Genomic DNA, 19,628 nt, shown 5'->3' on the forward strand with positions numbered 1-19,628 from the left:
TTGTCGGCAGCTCATGCAAGGTACGTTAAGCTCCCAATCGTTCAGAAGTATCGCGATGCATTTGCATTACATAGGAATTTGAATCGGATGTAAAAAATTGATCGTTACAATTAGTCATATGGATCTTGATCAACTTGAACTCCTCCATTGTGAGGCCCTTCTACTTGTCCAGAGGGGGCACCGTGTCCACATCTTCTTGATCGAGGAGAAAGTTGCTGCAACATCAAAAAATGGCAAATTGCAAGTGCAAACCACATTCAAAACCCAGAAAATTTTCAGAAAAAGAGAGTTACCAGTGCGAGAATTTCCAGAAATTCGCTGCCATCGAGAAATTCGAGATGGGTACTCAGCAAAGGAGATGCACAATCTTCGTGTGAACAAAATTTGAAGAGATCTGGAGTGAATTTATCTCTATTTACTTATTTTAACCAATTTCTTAATCAAGCTCCTGAGAAGTTTCTGTTCAACTTCTGCGTTTTCAATTTGGAGAAGAGGATTGGAATTTGGCTGGATGAGGCTAGCTTGGAGGATCTGCTGATGCCGAGCTTCTCTCAATTGACAGATGAAGTGCTGTACAATGTGGACTGCGTGCAGAGGCTCCTTGACCACTTTCTCGAGGCTGGCAACTCCTCGCCTGGCTCACCGGCAAATGAAGAGTGCTCACATGGGTCACCATCTTTGGCGAGATCCACCGCTATCACGAGGCTGATCGACAGCTACTTGCAAAGATTGCCGCCGATGTCAATTTGAAGCTGGACAAGTTTCAAGCTCTGGCAGAGGCTGTGCCCGACTATGCCCGGCCCCTCGACGATGGCATCTACCGTGCCATTGATATCTTCCTAAAGGTAACAAATAATATTCTTAGGTTGTATCTCAATCTCTATCTCTTTCTCTATGTTTTGTCCATCTCTTTGTCTTTATCTCCATCTCTATGTTTCTCTCTTTCTATATTTTTATCTCTTGTTCTATTTCTTGATATATCTCCCTATCCCTGTCTCTCTCTATCTTTGTATCTATCGCTATCCCTCTCTATCATCTTTCACCTCTAACTGTTTCTCTATGTCCTCTTTATCTTATCTCTCTCTTAATGGTTTTTGTAACTCTTCTTTCTCTCTATGTCTTTCGCTTTCTTCTATACTTCTGTCACTATCTCCATTTATATGAAGATATAACTATATATGAATACATATGTATGTATCTCTATCACTCAAACTCTCTATTGCGATCTCTCTTTCTCAATCTCTATGAAGATTAACAAAATATCCTTCTGAAACTTGCTATGGCAGTTCCACCCATGGGTGACCGAGGGGGAGAAGGAGAAGTTGTGTAAGGCCATAGATTGCCATAAGCTGTCGCTAGAGGCGTGCACACATGCGGCACGGAACAGCAGGCACCCATTGTGGGTCATCGTGCATGTGCTCTTCTTCGAACAACTACAGTTGAGGAGCTCCATAGCTGGTTGCCTGATGATCTCGGAGAACTCAGAGTAGCTGAGGGGGACCAGTGAAGACGGTGGCGGGTGGGGTGTTGCGGTGAGGGAGAATCAGGTACTCAAGGTGGGCATAGACGGCATGAGGATGAGGGGGGCAAAGCTGGAGAAGGAATGCCTGGGCATGAGGCAAGAGATACTAAAGCTAGGCCAAGACAGGGGTAGAGGATGGGTTGGTGTGGTGCCCAAAAAGTTGGTGGGATTTAGGATCAAATCTCAAATGTGCGTCATCTACTTCAACACGTGGAGGTTTTGTAGCTCCCTAGGATCCCTGCATGATTGATCAATACATGTTCATTCTTTTACGTTAAATTAAATTCAAAGCCTGTAAACGACGTTAAACAAAAAATTCAATCTGTACTTGGCTCTGCAGCTTGTATCCTTGTTTTGGATAATGTTTGACTATTAAGTTCTTTCTCACTGATGTCAATTCTTCTCTTTTGCTTGGGCCTTCCAAGTTGTTTCTTCACAAGAGGAGGGAATACATAGTTCCCTTCAACTTCGTTCCTCAAGTTTTTTCCATTCATTGGTGGGATACCATGACTATAAGCTATCTGGTATACATCTACCTCCAACCAGTCAGTGACAAAATTGACAGGGTCCTGCTTGATCCAGTGAATGCAAGTAATAGCATGGGATCATGGAATGCCCCTTATATCCCAATATCTGCAACTACAGGCTCTGGTAAGTAAATCAATCACAAATCTGTTTCCAAAGTTTGTAACTTCGAATTGATACTGTCCTGCATGTCTAAGAGTGCATGTCCTAGACTTCAACTTGTTATCTTCGAGCAAATCTCTTATTTGAGGGCATAATGTATCAGTTCTGTCAGAAAATAACTCCCTTTTCTTAACTATCCTCTACATGACTGCACTTCTAATATCTTCTAGCATGTCTATGATAGGCTTTGACCTAGACTGTATGATATAATTATTGAAGCACTCACAAATATTGTTATCAATCAACTCACATTTTGTCCACTCACTAATGTAAGCCCTGCAAAACTTCTTTATACCTATATCTCCAAAGTGATGTGTGGCTTGTGGTTTCAATGTGCTCATCTATCTCATGATCCTGTGCAAATATTGATGAGTTGTGCACTTCAAAGCTTTCCAAAATAATTTCTTCAGCATCTCAATGGAATGTTCCTTCTTCTTCCAATTTGCATAAATATGTCTAGCACAATTCCTATGCTCCACATGTGGTAACAGATATGCCACTACATTTTCTAGTCCCTGCACAATGTGAGAGACTATCAAGTTATTAGTGCAATAAATTAGTTCCACATTAAGCAATAAAACTTCAAACAATTATAATATTATGAACGAGTTAGTTAAGTACCTTCTGTTGATCACTTATAATTGTCCAACCATGACCATCGAAAATTCCTAAATCTTCCATTAGCAGTTGAATAAACCAAGTCCAAGAAGCTTGATTTTCCCCTTCAACCACTACCCAGGCAATAGGGAACATTTGATTATTCCCATCCTTGCCCAGAGCACTCAACAATTGGCCTTTCATTTCGGTCTTCAAAAAACATCCATCCAAACAAATGACTCTTCTGCAACCTTCAAGAAAACCTCTTGCTAGTGAATCAAAGCATATATAGAGTCTCTTAAACCTAATCAAAGAATCAGGAGTGTCTCTATCAAGCACCAACTCGAAAGTACTACTCCTATTAACCTTCTTTAACTCAGCAACATAAGAAGGAAGCAAGTGATAATGGTCATTCAAAGATCCTTGAAGCTTCTTGTGCGCTGCACATCTAGCTCTATAATAGGTATGCTTTGAAACTGTGATTCCAATCTGTTCGTTTATTTCCCAGGTCATATCTACCACCTTCCAATTCATATTCATTCAGATTTTCTCTAAGAAGTGGTTTGCAATCCAATGATAATCGGCTTGTCTATTCCTCGGAGCCCCTACTACACCTATGATTATCATTTAGTGTCTTCACAACAAAAGCCTCCATACCATCCCAACTAGCATATATCCTCCATGGGCAATCTTTCTTGCAAACAACTTCAAATTTTTGCTCTCCAGACTTTAAAAACCTGATGTTCAACCCATTCCATATAGCATGGTTCTTTACAGCTGTCCTAAATTGAGAAGGCGATTCAAATTTCATGCCTACTTGAAAGTTAATCTTCTCAATGGGGCATCTAGGATCATACCTTTTGCCCTTGTGTACGTTCCTTCTATTTTCACCCTCATCATTAGTATCATTAGGAGTTAATATCTCATCATCCGAATCAGCATACTCACTATGATATCCATCAACAGATACTTGTTGTTGAACTTGTTCTTTTCTATTTCTCTAGGCATCAACAAAGTCATCATTCCATTCTTCACTTGAGTATCCATCGGATCACTTGCATGCACATCACGTTCCTCATTTTCTTCACATGGACTGTATTCAAAATCAGCATCACTATCATAATCAGAACCAAACACTCTTCTCTCGTCATCAGCCCTATTTAAGAAACAAATGGAAAATAGTAACTGATGATGCGTGTAATATATTTAAATTGTCAAGGGAAAACATACATTCTTTTACACTTTGACTAGTGAGACAATCTAATAGGAGCACGGTGGGGGAGAGCACCACTGCACGATGAAGAACCAGACCTTAAATTCGGGCAGACCTTAAATTCGGTCCGGTTTTAGGCAATCCTTACGGTCTGAACCTTAAATTTGGTCCGGTTGATCACGGTCCAGCTCTGTCTGGTTCGGTCAGACCTTAATTTCTGAATGTGAAGATGATTTGGAATGTAAAGTTAAAAAACTATAAAAAAACATAAAAAATAAGTAAAAAGAAGAAAAACTGAATTACATTTTAAAGAATTAGAACAAAAAGAAATCGAATAAAAAGATTTAGAATAAAAAGGAGAAATTTAGTTTTTCAGATAGATGGGTAAATTTAAAAGAGAGAGAGAGTTTTGAAGAGATGGATAAATTTTAGAGAGAGAAATAGAGAGTTTATTTTAGATGAATCATTATCATTATTGAGATGTTGAGGTCAGCTAGCGGTGTTGAGTAGTGCTATTGGTATTGAAATATCAATAAAAATTTCAAACATAGAAAATAGGATCCGCTCAGATCTGACACTAAGCAGGATCCAATCACCATATCGATATCTAACTTCGATAACTGATATTTCATATTCATTCTCCTTTTTAGATATCCAATATTCAATTCGATATCCAACAACGAGTATCCAATCTTATCGGTCCATCGATGTAGGTATCGCATCAATATTGTTTATTGAATACATGGTATTGGCTATTGATATCTGGATAATGAATGTTGTCCCAAATACGAATAGATGAACCCTGCCATGAACTGATTATTATGGTTGTTGACAGATCTGTTATCAAGAAGAATGCCAAATTAACGAATATCAAATATCCGAAGAGGACAATGCCAACATCGATCACAATTCACAAGATATGGAGAACTAATAGCAATATCGAATATTTTCATTTCACAAGATGAAAAGCAATAAAAAACATAAAAATAAGTAAATTTCATAATCTAAGTTTCAATTAGAATGTAAAAGAAGAAAAACAGAATTACATTTTAAAGAATTAAAACAAAAAGAAATAGAATAAAACAAAATTGAGATGCAGAATAAGATGATTTAGAGTGAAAGAGAGAAAGAGAGTGGGGGAGAGAAAAGAGAAATTTTCGAAGAGAGGGGTAAATTTATGGGAGAGAGAGTTTTTGGAGAGTCATCCTCTCTGTACATTTGATATCTTACATTCAGATCAAATATCAACAACTGGGTATCGATTACTGACATAATGATATCAAATACCAAATGGAGATCGATAGGCAACCCTACCTTTGGTCGAAATGCTCATATTCCTCTGCAATGCAAACGCGTCGAGATGCTTCTGAACGATTGGGAGCTTGACATCCCTTGCATGATCTGCTGACGAAACTAGAATATGTTCTAATTGAACCCTTGAAAATCACCCAATCAGAAATCTCTCCCTCCCCTCTCCCCTCCCTCTCTCTCTCTCTCTTAAACCCTTGATAAATCTCACTCTCTTTCTCTCTCTGCCCCTCTCACTCTCTTTCTCTCTCTCTAGTATCTGAGATGATCGCCGATAACCTTCCCCTCTCTCTCTGTCTACGTCTCTGTTTCTGCGCCTCCTCTCTCTCTCCCGTGATTCGCTTAGGTCGGGTATCTCTAGAATGCCTCTCTCTCCCTTTCTCTCTCTCTCTCTAGAATGCCTCTCTCTCCCTTTCTCTCTCTCTAGAACGCCTCTCTCTCTCTCTAGAATGCCTCTCTCCCTCCTTCTCTCTATCTCTAGAATGCCTTTCTCTCTCTCTTATCGGAAAACACCTGGTAGATGGAATCTCCATTATGACGTGGAATCCATCGTGGCTGCCAAGTGGATTCCGCCAGGTCAAAATCTGACCAGAAATCCAGCTGGCAGCCACGATGGATTCCACGTCATCACCGGGATATTTTGGAGTTGACTTAGAGAGTTTCGGATATATCGTGCCAAAAAAATAGTTTAGAATATATCTCAGATTTTGAAAAAGTGTGGGACATTTCGTGCTATTAACCCTTATTAAAATACTATCTATTTTGATTGGTTCATATTTACCAAATGATTTTAAAATAACCAATATAACCTTGCTACTTTCCTTTTTTGGATTTGCTTTTGTTACAATGCTGAATCACCTAAATGTGCACGAGGAACCATAGTTTAATGATATTTGATTGCCACATTTTAAAAGGACTGGTTATGGCATGGTGTTCAGGTTGCATTAAAACCCCTTCTCATGTGTTATCTTTGATAAATTAATTTTCGATTTATACATTTTAATAAATTAATTATAAAAAATGAAGGAAAAAATAATCCAAACTATCTTAAATGGGTATTGAATGTTTAGTAACTTTTAAAACATTCCACTAATATTTAGATGTTTAGATTTTTATTTTATTTTTTTATAACATAATGTATCCTTGGGATGTCCTTTATTATGAAATTTCCTGGCAATTTTATTTGTCTGGGCAAAATTTGCAGTCACGTGATTGGAATGAAACATATCATTACTTTGTCTTTTGGAGGAATGTTAGAACTTGCTTTGGTGATTGGGGAAGCTTCTCAGCTGGGCTACTTGCTGGGACGTTGACCGAAACAGAAGGTGGTAAATATAAAATAAAACATATTGGAGATTACAGAAGGTGTCATCACTTCCCATAAGAGATGAGTGGTACATTTCCTCCAACAATATTCTTCAAACATGAAACCTCTCCCCCAAATTTCCATTGAACAATAATGAATGCCAAAGATGATGTTCCAGGCTGCTAACAAGTTGGTAACATAAATACAAATTTGGACACAAAGAGATGAGAAAGGAGTTTAAATACAGGGGTTGTAACCCTTCCTGTCCTTAAATTCTATTCCTAGTGTTTGGATGGCTAAAATATCTTGTTCTCTGAACTTTATACAGTTCTAGATGATTCAAGTTCAAAAAAAACTTTTTAAAACTGAAGTGGTGGTTTAGTTTGAGAGTCATTGTTCTTATTAGACTTATCCGTTAAAGGGCCTTAAATGCGATCCAAAATAGATTTTTTCTGCATTATACATCTCTTTGTGATCTGGGTCATGGATTGATTTTTTCTGGTCGAGGACATGGCTTGGGCCTCTCTTTTCTCCCTTTTGGATCCCAAATCTACCATTTAATTCAGAAACAAACAAGTATTTCAAATAAAACTCTCAGATGATTTCAGGAAACTGTACTTTACTGAAAGGAATCGAATTAGTTTAGTACTATAAATCAATAAGATACAGAAAAATAGATCTCATGAGAACTATTTATAAATTTTCCCTTTTAACCTGCCCCAACACTATTTTCCGAGTCCTTCACACTCCCTTATTTCTCTACGTATCTTTAGATAAGAGCCTCACCGCTCATGTGCCCTTGATACACAATTGATGTGTTGGGCTTGAACGAGAGGATAATAATGCCCATATTTTACTTTTAGGTGGAAGGAAGATTAGTAGTAATGCACAAATTAGTAGTAATTCTGATTACTTAGTACATATGAGATGATATCATATATATGGGGAAATCTGAGAGAGTCACCTTGTTGTTAGTCCCAATGAGAAGTGTGCTTGCTCCTCTTAACCACAATTACATTCCAAAACTGTGAAAGAGGTTATCACATGTGTTCCAGTAGTTCATGGGGATATTCATACTTAGAGACACAATTGATACATTAAACACTCCAGTGTTGAATTAGGCTTCCTCCTCGTGAATTTGATTACATTCGAAAATTCTGAGAGAGTTTATCATGTGTGTTCTAGTTGTTCATACGGAAGGACTAACAATGAGTAAAGTTCAGGGGTTGGATGAAACACAATAATTATACTAATCCCTTGATTTTTCAACATTGTTTATAAAAATGATCATATTTGGTTGTCATCCAGATAAAACCAGTTAAATCTATCTTAGAGTGATTGTTAATCATTTTCTGGTATTTTTATGCAATGTTCGGACATTGGATTCCTAGATATATTACTATTTGAATTCGGAATATATTGTTTATTATTTTTATCAATTAAACTTTTTTGGTACCTGTTTCAGGCTTTTTTTCATGCTGCCACGTGTCCCTAACCAATTTATAAATTTAGCCCAGTTTTTCGTTGAGGCAAATCACGCTGCAGTTATGGCCAATCAAGAGATGACATGGGTTTTTTTAAATGCACCAGGATATGTGGCCCAATAAAAAAGATGATTAAAATCTCAAGGACTGCAATTTGAAAAGAAGATGCCTGAAGGCCCTATAAAATTCATCCATTTTTTAGAATAAATTTTCTTCAAATTCTAAAATGCATGTGCACACGCGTCCTTGCACTATACCTTTGTCTGTATCTCTCTCTCCCTCTCTCCCTCTATCCCTCTCTGTCTCTCTCCCGCTGTCTCTTTCTCTCCCTCTCTATCACTCTCCCTCTGTCTCTATCTGTATCTCTCTCTTTGTGTGTGTGTGTCTCTCTCTCTTTGTGTCTTTCTACTAATGTCATTTCCATTACAGATGGACAAATTTTCTTATCCACGAATCTATTCAATTCTGGAATCCGACCTGCTATTAATGTAGGTATTTCCGTGTCTCGAGTAGGATCCGCGGCTCAAATTTAAAGCCATGAAACAAGTCACTGGTAAATTAAAACTCGAACTAGCTCAATTCGCTGAATTAGAAGCCTTTGCTCTCTCTTTCTGTGTCTCTATCTCTCTCTGTATCTGTCTGTCTGTCTGTCTCTCTTCTCTCTCTGTGTCTATCTCTCTCTCTGTTTGCCTCTCTCGTCTCTTCTCTCTCTCTTTCTCTTTCTCTTTCTCTCTCTCTCTCTCTCTCTCTCTCTCTCTCTCCTTATTATATCTTTGATTCTAGTTCTTTTACAAATATCAGCATTGTTTCTTCAGAAGTTTCAGTGTTGACCGGCCTACGAACTGCAAGGCTCGCCATGAACTTCCAAACCAGGGCCAAGTGGCAACATTTCACTTGGTGTTCCAAAAGAGTCTCGTCAACTCAGTGTGCGTGATTCCTCTCGTGGAGTGTACACTGGTCAAAAATTGATATTTTCATTTTTGAAAGCGCTGGTTCGGAGATTTTTTAAAAAAAATTTGTCAGTTGTGCAAACTGGAGACTCTTGGACTGGTAGATTCCTCCACCTACGATATTTGGAGAAAAGTATTCATTAATTAAATAATACAAACGAATAATCTAATTGAAATTGACAAGGCTGAAGAGTTGCAAGTCCTAACGAGGGTTTTTTATTGCTAAATATCGCAATCTTGCTGACAGACGGGTTGGATGCCAACCCTATCAAATTTGACTAGGGCAAATACTACGAAAGAGCATGAACTTTGGTTTTTGTCAGCCGGGCAGCATGAACTTTCATGCTTGTTCAAAAAATAGCACAAACCAATAAGAAGACGCCAGGTGGCGTCTTTTTTTTTGTCAGCGACGGTCAACTGCTGACGTGGCTTCCACCATGGCAGCTAGGTGGACTCCACGGTGGCATTCACGTCTCCGGCCGCCGCCAATGCCGCCCGTCTCCGTCCACTGTCGCCGTCGCCGCCCGTCTTCGTCCCCCGCCGCCACCCATCTCCGGCCGCCGCCGCCACGCGTCTCCGGCCGCCGACGCCGCCCCTCTCTGGCCGCTGACGCCCCCCGTTTCCGGCCGCCGACGCCGCCCCTCTCCAACCGCCGTCAACGCCGCCCGTCTTCAAAAAAGAAGAAGAAGAAGAAGAGGAAGAAGAAGAAACAGAAGACGGGCGGCGTCCGCAGTTTGGAGACGGGTGGCGTCGGCAGCCAAGACTGGCGGCGGCGACGGCCGAGACGGGCGGCGCGGCGCGCAGAGAGGGGCATCGTCTGGCTGAAACGGACGGCGTCGGCGGCCGGAGATGGCGCGGCGGCGGCGAGACGCGCGGCAGCGGTGGCCGGAGACGGGGGGCGTCGGCGGATGGAGACGGGCGGCGGCGGGGGACTGAGATGGGCGGCGGCGTTGGCGGACGGAGACAGGCGGCGTCGGCGGCGGCCGGAGACGTGGATGCCACCATGGAGTCCACCTGGCTGCCACGGTGGAAGCTACGTCAGCAATTGACAATCGCTGCCAAAAAAAAAGAAGACGCCACTTGGCGTCTTCTTATTGGTTCGTGCTATTTTTTGAACTATCATGAAAGTTCATGCTGCCTGGCTGACAAAAACGAAAGTTCATGCTCTTTCGTAGTATTTGCCCATTTGACTATAATGGTCACCATGAAAACAGCAAATGGCAAGGCGAAAAGACAACGTGTTAATGGAGTATTTGAATCTCGTTAATAATGCTTAGTATACAGTGTTTGGAAAAAAAAAAATTCAATCAAATAAAATAAAGCAAGTATCCAATCGGGAAGAGACCCGAATGTGCCGGCTGATGTTAAACTGCCGAGTGTTCTTTAGGCTAACGGAGGAAGTCATCTTCAATATTTTCGTTTTTGGATTTCAACAAAAAGTCAATAAAAATTCCAAATTTCACGAAGTTTTAGAAAGTTTTATAAGCACCTGGATTTTTCCTAGGATCGACGTAAAATTTTGTGTGTGGTGTGATCTTAAAATTTTCTCTCGTTCTAAGCGTCTAGGAATTTAATTTAGAAAAATGAAAACAAGGTTACTTCCTCTTTGTACATTTGAATTTGAATTTGATTATTCTATCAAGAATGCCTTAGGAATCTGAAGCACTATAGATGAGTTATCCGGGACTGGCCCATAGCTAGATGAGCATTCTGACTTGATTTTGCTTGGAGAACTTCGTCCACAGGATTCCCTTATATCCGTGAGAATCAAAACAAGAATGGATCAGCTCAGCTTCGAGTGGCACATCTATTAACATCAATCTTCCTTCTCCTCTTATCCGTGTTCAAAGTCTTCCAGGCATTTCCAGTTTCCACACGCATTCCCATCCGTCCATTGATGCCTATCCTTGTCACATTCTCCACACAAGTCTTTAAGTGACAAGTGACATGTCAGGCAAAATAAACCATGAGACGGCCAACGTGCTTGGAATCAGTTCGTTCAGGTCAAAACTCATGCTGTGGGCACTCGCTTTAGAAGATAATGGTTCAAGCTCTCTACCCTTTTCTTCCACTCACGAACAAACACACAAGTGCGCATTCAACGAGGATTACTATAAATAAAGCAGAACAGCAGGAAAGGACATGCATCTTCTCCTCACTCTTTCCTCGTCGCAGTAAATGATGGGTTTCAAGGCTTTGCCGCTTCTAGGTTTGCTCTTGATGGGCATGATCCTCGTCTCCTCCGCTGTCCTCTCTGACTTCGAGGGATCGAAGAAAGAAGAAACAGGTAAGTTGTATCCTACAGCCGCTGTCCGTTTAGCCTTCCGGATTCCTCTACTAACTGTTAAGAAACGTGAGATGCCCCGTAACCAAGAAGATAGAAGTAGAGAAGAAGAAGAGAGAATGGGCATCTCACGATCTTCATCAACAAGCCATTTAGGCTGAAACAAAAGAGAGAAAAAGAGATAGACGGGGATAAGAGGATAGACAGGGCGACGGGTGGAGCCGCCGTCCTGGGAGACGCAATATAGTAAGAAAAGCCTCATTGATCTAATGTATTACACAGTTATTTATAGGCCTTAATATGACCGTTGTGCGATTAACCGTTGTTGATCCTCTGTTGAGAAATATCAAGTCGACCGTTGTACTGCTATTTTGAAATAGCAGCAGTGGACCGTTATCAGCAGTCGAACGTTGTCCGCCTCTTCAGACTGGTGCTTTGTTATCTCTAACTTGGGACACTTCGCTGTTCATGCAGAGGTTGACGTAGACCAGTTTGGCGTGGGTGGCGTCCTGGGCCCCGGCGTCCAGGCCCTGGGCGAGGCTTCCCAGGTCCGCAGCGCGGCCGTCCAGGCCCTGGGCCAAGCTTCCCCGGCCCGGGGCGCGGCCGTCCAGGCCCCGGGCCAGGCTTCCCCGGTCCTGGGAGAGGCGATCCCGGACCACAGCGCGTCCGTCGTCCGGGTCCTGGTCCGGGCAAAGCGGGTCATGTCTAGCCTAGACCTTACCCACGGCCTCGCCGTCCGCAGTAGCTTCGGTTGCAGGTGTTGCTCTAGGACGGAGTACATGCTATATTTATCAGTGATAATGGCTCTAATAATCTACGGACGTTTCAGTTCAATAAGACTCTACGGGTGGGTGAAAGTTCGATTTGGAGAGTCTAAGTTTATACCATGTAACGTTGTAATGTACTTCTGCTTACTTTTGGTATATGGCATGTGTCTTTGCGAGGAGTGTTGTGATGTACGAGAGAGGATTAGGGGTTGATGGATTATGGACTAACCTGGAAGCATATCTATAAAAATAGGTCTGTCAAGTTCGGCGTTAAATGAAGATGTGCCTGATTATTAATCCTAAAACCGTTAATCTTTTATCTGGAAAAGTTTAATGAAATTTGGGTACTTTTAGGAGATTAAAATATTTTTGTGACATGATATTCTGAGAATTTTTTTGTAAAGTACAGTATTTTCAATGAATTCCACAACATTAAGTCACAAATATATATTATTTCTCTAAGCTGAAAAAATATAAGTAGAATAATTTTTGAACTTTTTCTTAATTTTATATGAAATTTGTAAGAAGTTTTGGGTTTAATCACCTAATTGCTACATGTTGATTGGTGACAATCATCGATTACCACAATGTTTGGGGCACCAACCATTATGAAAGATCCCATTATGGCATTGCAAATTGTGATGCAATAATGGCGAAGAGTCGTCTAATGTGTTTCCTTTTTAAAATTGAAATGCTGATGTGAACCAATCAGGGCAAAGGAGGATTCAATTGTAATAAAAAGACCCATTGCAAACCAAGAAAAGGGGAAAAGCCTAGATAGAATCCGACAGTGTTGGTGGTGATGAGAAAAGAGAAATGTCAGAAATAAATCAATGGCCATGATTCATCAAGCTTTAATGTTTGATATCTGATAATCTAGAAAGCTAATTGAGCTGATATTTTCAGGGTAACCTCTATCCATCCACATGGTTAGGGCACGAAGATGAGTCCGTGATGTTTTTAAAACATATCTTCAAATTTGTTTTGTCCAATTTCAAGGCTGATTGAAATAGAGTAAGGGTATGAAAATTGATCAAGTGTTCCTATGTGTCCTAGTGCTTAGCCAAATATCAATGTAGAAGAAGAGAGGCTTTAATACATTGGCAAAATTATGTTGTATCGGCAAAACATAAGGGCCTAGCAAATTTATTATATTTTGATTTCTGACCATGACCTAAACCATCTAGGAGTCTTGTGCTGATGAAGGATTATATAGGTAGCCGATGAGGGTAATGGGTTTAAGAGAAATTTTTAACAATAATCATCATCTCTTGAGTACAAGGTGTAGTTTGACACCACATGGGGTAAAAACTTAACCTAATATTTGGGTTAATCAACCCTTGATTAATTTATCTATATATTTATGTAGGTCAATAAATGTTATTGGGTCATTAAAATTGGTTCAATGGGCTTTTATCAAGAGTTGATGTGGAAATTACCGAAGGTCTATGAATATTGACTCAAAAAGGAGTGCTCATCATGAAATTGGTATTAGTGTGGTAATAAAGGTTGTCAGAAGTGATAGAATGTAAAAAATAGATAGAAGCGGGAACTGGAGAGGTGTGAAGATGATAGTTAATATTTATAAATGCTAAAAGTTATACATATGAAGGATATAAGGAAAAAGATGGTCATGGACAGAGAGTATATAAAGAATTATAACGAGTGATGGAGTGATAATGCGATGAGGCATAAAATACATTGATTTTCATGTATATATGCATCGTATGAATATCAAATAGACAGGTAAGGTGAGACAAGATCGAAGAATGAGGACAGGTCATGTGTAAGTGCTTATAAAGTGGAGGACAATTTGGAAGTGATTTTATGGAAGCAAAGAATGAACCTAGGCTAGATGGATGGTGATGAAGAAGATAATAATTTAAAGCAAGGAGACACAACTTCAGTCTTTATGTTTTTTCCAGGACCAGAGAGGGCTGTCAATGCAACTAAACTTCTCCTTATCTATGGCTCTTCTCTTCAATTAGACAATAACATCAAGGACACCATCGCATCATTTTAGGGTTTCACATTCTCTTTGTTTCGGATGATTCCTGATGATGATTGGATTCATTTTATGTGTCATCAGCAATAATCCTTTTCCCCTATGACACGCCTTGCAATAACAGTAAAATTATCGAATATTTCCCCTATAGCAGACATAGAGCCATCAAGTTATTGGTGAGTTTTAAAATAATAAAATATAAAACACCTTGCAATAAAAAAGGCTTGAACATTCCTTTTTTTCCCACACGAGATAAATAAGACAAGATTAGTTATTCCTTACATGTCATCAGTGGAAATAACTCAGCTCATCGCGAGGTTGATCTGCCCATTTCCATACCTTCTCTTGTGTCCGCACTACTGTTCGCCCGTCCCGATACCGGTACCAGATGCCGGTATCGGAATGGATGCTGTATCAGATACCGGAAAGGGAATTTCCGGTATCCGTTTTTATCGATATCTGGATACCAGATATCAGTGTCGGATATCGGTTGCTACAGTGTCGATATCTAATACCAATATCGGACGGATATCGATTGGGGGAACCCTAGTCTGCACAGGTAGATCACATATGAATGTTTAGAGGTCTTTGAATATTTTAAAAAGTGAAATATCTGTTTGTCCAAATTTATTTCTTTCTGGCTTCTCCAGAGTCATATTCCATGTTATACAATCACTTCATCTAAAATTTAGATTATGTAGTTTGACACTCAATATAAAGACAAATCATTTGTAGCAAAATAAATGACAAATCTACCCCATCATTATAGAATCACATGACTCATAAAAGAATCATAATTTTCATGTCAATAATATTGAATTATAATTTTTTTTACAATTTTCTTAAAAAGACTTCTCTCCTGCATGGTGCTAAAATAATATTCTTGCAAGATCACATGATTTCACAGAGTTTGATGCTATGTAATTAATCGAGCAAGGGAAATCTTAAGCTTATATTTTAATCCAAACAAAAAAAATTCAAATGTGTGGATGGGAAATAATATATTCTCCAAAAGTATAAAATTTAAAAATATGTATGGTGATTTCTTTATGAATTAAATTGATGCAGTGCTATATGATATTTCTGGAACCATGGGTTTAGATCAAAAAATAAATATCCTAATTATAGCATTAACAGTCACGCACATTATGTAAGATGCTATGGTTGATAGGAGGCTGACATCCAGATTTTGCCTATTCATGGGGGAAGCTTGATTTATACTGTTACCCGTTCAGATTAGCAGTAGGATGACCTCCAAGCCACGTATCCAGGAGAACATAGGGCTATAGTTCAATTAATATGCGAGGCCCTATAAGATTCATTTGTAGCAAGTTAGCTTCATGCAGAATAGATAATTTGACCAAGCATGAATCAACATTCTAGTGAAATAGTGAGCTCCATGATCCTACATTTCTTCAGTTCACCTGCAACCTTGGATTCGTGAATCCTCCTATTCAATCGTTAGGCAAGATGTTAACATTATGCTGTTTTTGAATGTTAATATTATATTTCCTTTGGATGCAATCCACTAGCTTTATCTTTGTAAATTTTCTTCTTAAAGAGTATCAGAAATGGATATTACCTCGTCTACTTTCTCTAGTACCCTTAGTTTTAAGGTCGGAATCCTGGAAAGTACATGGCACCGCTTTATAAATTTGAAAGAGGTTTGAACACTTGTTCATGATTTTTATTCATCCTAGCAAAATCTTACTTGATATGATGTCCTCAATGTGCAAAGATAAATCTAACAACTTTCACCTCTTCATGATTAACTTGGGCGGATTCTGAAACAGACTCATTTTGAATTACACATTAGTCACTTTGACAGATTATTCTACATCGAATACTCTAATGTGATCATTCATAGGTCTCATACCTCCTGACAGCTGAACTTTTTCCCCAACGCAGAGTTTTTGCTATCAGGGATCAAATAGAACCAGACCTGAAAAATGAAGATATCCATGAGCATCCATATGATATCAAGAGCAGAAACAACCACATTAGTTAGAGATAATCTAAGTGTCGACTTGCACCGCCAATGATGGGAACTTGAAGGGAACAAACATGATCACATAAAAAACCATTTAGGAAGGAAAACTCTTTGGTATCATGACATTGCAAGGAAAGGAATGATATTGAGTGGGAGATCGTACCCTAGTCCACTGAGGGAGCCAATCCCACAGGCAAGCAATCTCAATGATGGGAATTAACATTACTGGTTTATTGATACAGGTCATCCTCGGACCTGTTTAGATAAAAAGAAAGAAAAGAAGAATCAGTTAGACTAGCGTCACGTCAGACAACCAATGAAGGGCCCAATAGGAGGAGAGTTCCTACTATAAGTAAGAGGAGATCAACTCTCAGAGGCTTCTTGGAAGTTTGTTGCTGTACGACAGTCTGAAGTTTGTTGAGCTCAATTTGAAGGCTATCAGTATTACGCTGGATTTGTTGAATCATCCCAGTTCATATATTTCGGAGTTAGGGGAACATTCTGAAAGAGCGGTGAAACAAATAAAATCATGCTGTTGCATTTCAACTTTAGCCATATGAGATAATAAACAATATAATTAGGCAAAAAATTTAATTAATACCATCAAGCTCATCTTCAATTTAAAGGGCTGCAGATGGGCAGCAGAGATTCCTGGGAACAACAATCACCTGGAAATTCGATCCAGGGAGGATAATCTGTTTGGACATGCAATTAATCAAAATCAAAATATACTATCGCAATGTGGTGATAGTTCAGGGGCACTGCAAGATATCCTTCAAAATCTTCAAGCTTGAATCTTTTTCAGAATTGGCACATGAAAACCTCGGAAGCATGTTAATGTATAGCTGAGTGCCCTCATCTCCACGAAGGGAGCTCACCAGAACCGAAAACGTGGACTGGAGCATAAAGAAACCATTCTTCTCCATCATACAAATATATTCCATTGCCCTTTGAGTATTCTTTTTCTTTAGAAAGCATTGGATGATGGCATTGTAAGTAAATGTATCCGGGCTACATCCTTTCTCTTGCATCCTCACGAAGAACTCCTCGGCTCTCTTCTCCAACCCATTCTTCATCAACCCTTTTATGACCGTTGTGTAGCAGGACACATCTGGTGTGATGTCCTTTGAAACCATAGAATGAAAGAATGCCATTGCACCATCATTATCCCCTGCAAGAAACATTCCCTTAAGCATTATGTTCATAATGGTAGCCCCCTGCTTGAACTTCCTGATATCAATGGTTCCATACAACTTCTGGGCATCTTCAAGGTGATGGTTTGAGCATAACCCATCCAACATCACAACCACAGTGCAAAAGTTAGGGGTCAACCCATTAGACATCATCTCCTCGTACATTTCCTTGGCTGCCCCAACTCTCTTTTGCCTGAAGAGCCCTCTAATCAATGAATTGTAAGCAGCACAATTCGGATTGCATCCTTTGCTTTTCATCTTCCTAAGAAGCTCCAAGCCCTTGTCAATATGCCTTTCCCTACAATATCCGTTGATCAAGATGGAGTAGATTATCACATTGGGCTCAGATCCATCACGAATCATACGGTGAAAAAGCTGCCACGCATCCTCCATATCTCCAGCTAAACAGTAGCCATTGATCAAAGCACCATACGTCACGGCATCAGGCTTTTCCCCTATCTGGGGAATCAAGTCGAACAATTCATGGGCTCTTCTAATGTCGCCTTGCTTGCAGAGAGCATCAATCAGCGAGTTCACCATCGAAATACTGGGGACGACACCATCAGCTGTCATCTCCTTCAACATCAACATAGCTCTGTCCCATTTCCCTGACGCACAAAACCCATTCACCAGACAGTTATAACTAGCAAAATTATGACGTATACCAAGATTAGCCATCTCATTAAGCACTTCCTCCACATCCTCAAACTTCCTCCCTTTACAAAGGCCATCAAGCAAGCAGCTGTAGTTAAAGATATGCGGCTTTATCCCTTCTTCCTTCATCTCTTGAAACACTTCCTTGGCTTCTTCTAGTCTCCCTTCCTTACAGTACCCATCAATCATGACAGAGAAAGTGTGAGTTGTAAATCTCACCAATGAAACTTTCATGGATTTCATCACTTCGCGGGCGGCATTGACGAGACCCGCCTGGCAGTACCCCTTCATCAGTATATTATAAGAGAAAGCATCAATCTTCACCCCTGTTTCAGACATAACATCAAACAGCTGCCGGGATTCGTCAATCCTGTTGTGTTTACATAGAGAATTCAGCAAAATGTTGAACGTCACTGTGTTGGGGGAGACTCCCCTTGAAACCATGGTTGTGAAGATCTTCATAGCTTCTTCCCAACGGTCGGCGATGGTGAAGGCGTGGATGACAATGTTGAAGGTGATCACACCAGGGAAAACCCCTCTCGCAATCATCTCCTTGAGGAGCCCCATAGCTTTGTCCAGCTCCCCTTCTCTGCACAAGCAATTGATAACAGTGCAGTGGGCCACGACGTCGGGCTCGCCGAAGGCCATGGAATTCAGAAGCTCAACAGCCAAAGCAGAATTCCCTTCTCCACAGAGCCCTTTAATGAGAATACAGTATGTCACAACGTCGGCCGGGCAACCCTCCGAAGCCATCCTCTCTGAGACCGCCATTGCTTCTTTGATCTTACCCTCTCTGCAGAGGCCATTGATGAGACAATTTATAGTACGAGTACTGAATTGGAGAGAGAGCTTGATCATGGCACCAAAGACCGCAAACCCAAAGCCCCCAAAGCCCATCTGGGTGCAGCAATTGATGATAAGACTGAGCATTCTCGCATCCTGAGACAGTCTACCATGAGGAGCCTGACGCAGCCTACAGAAGAGAGAAAGCGCAGTTCTGTAGTTCTTCGTTCTTGAGAGTTCGGAAAACAGAGTATTAATGGCAGAAGTTGGCGGAGGAATCTGCTGCCGAGGTTGAAGCAATCTCTCGAACAGTTTGTGGGCTTTAATGATTATGAGATTTTTACCAGGGTTCTCTTTCTGGGTTTGATCCGTAGGATGTAGACGATACTGAATAGGGAGGCAAGATCTCTTCTGCAAGAGTGGAGCGATTCCCGTCATCTTCCTTGGAATGAGCTAATGGGCAATACCAGCTGTGCAAAGAACCCATTGCTTCATCAGCTGGAGTCTCTCTAGTTGGCTGAAATCCTCGACTAAGTTTTCATCTCTGATTCTACGGTGCTCGCTTTCAAATTCGCCGATGAATGCAGAGGTACCCATCTGCACAAACGAAGGCGGCTGAGAAATAGGAGCCAGCCAAGCTACCTTTCATCAATACTTTCAGCTTCACCTTCAACCCTGGGTTCTACGTTTTATTAATGAAGAAAGGGGTTCATAATGGACCTTAGTTTCTTATTCTGATGTAATGTCTATCCATATCTGATATGTTTTATCATTTGGCTGGAATAAAAACACAGCACTGAAGTCTTCAATTGGGCCAGCTTATTTTCTTATCTATCCAACTCCCCAGATACCTTAGGTAATCATGTGTGTTCTGTTCTTTCTGTG

General features: G+C 40.4%; 1 protein-coding gene and 1 pseudogene across 2 annotated transcripts; one reads left to right on the forward strand and one right to left on the reverse strand.

Annotated features, from left to right (window-relative positions):
- The first annotated feature begins 230 nt into the window (after positions 1-230).
- LOC144708308 (BTB/POZ domain-containing protein At1g30440 pseudogene) lies at positions 231-1,772 on the forward strand (annotated as a pseudogene).
- A 14,033-nt stretch (positions 1,773-15,805) lies between these two features.
- Positions 15,806-19,408, reverse strand: LOC144708738 (uncharacterized). 2 transcript variants are annotated; one of them, XM_078582174.1, is made up of 5 exons: positions 16,715-19,408; positions 16,461-16,614; positions 16,277-16,368; positions 16,000-16,065; positions 15,850-15,907 (listed from the first exon to the last, which is right to left on the reverse strand). In XM_078582174.1, exon 1 carries the CDS (start codon positions 19,179-19,181, stop codon positions 16,866-16,868), a length of 2,316 nt encoding a protein of 771 aa, XP_078438300.1. In that variant the 5' UTR covers positions 19,182-19,408; the 3' UTR covers positions 15,850-15,907; positions 16,000-16,065; positions 16,277-16,368; positions 16,461-16,614; positions 16,715-16,865. The 2 variants fall into 2 exon arrangements, with proteins under 2 accessions (XP_078438299.1, XP_078438300.1); XM_078582173.1 differs by having other exon boundaries at positions 15,806-16,065.
- Between the last annotated feature and the right edge of the window lie 220 nt (positions 19,409-19,628).

This window comes from Wolffia australiana, chromosome 10, assembly GCF_029677425.1.
Source record: "Wolffia australiana isolate 7733 chromosome 10, ASM2967742v1".
Lineage (NCBI taxonomy): Eukaryota > Viridiplantae > Streptophyta > Magnoliopsida > Alismatales > Araceae > Wolffia > Wolffia australiana.

Bases quoted from the DNA above. Each gene is read 5' to 3' on its own strand.
- LOC144708738 (XM_078582173.1), bottom strand. From the start codon at position 19,181: ATGACGGGAATCGCTCCACTCTTGCAGAAGAGATCTTGCCTCCCTATT.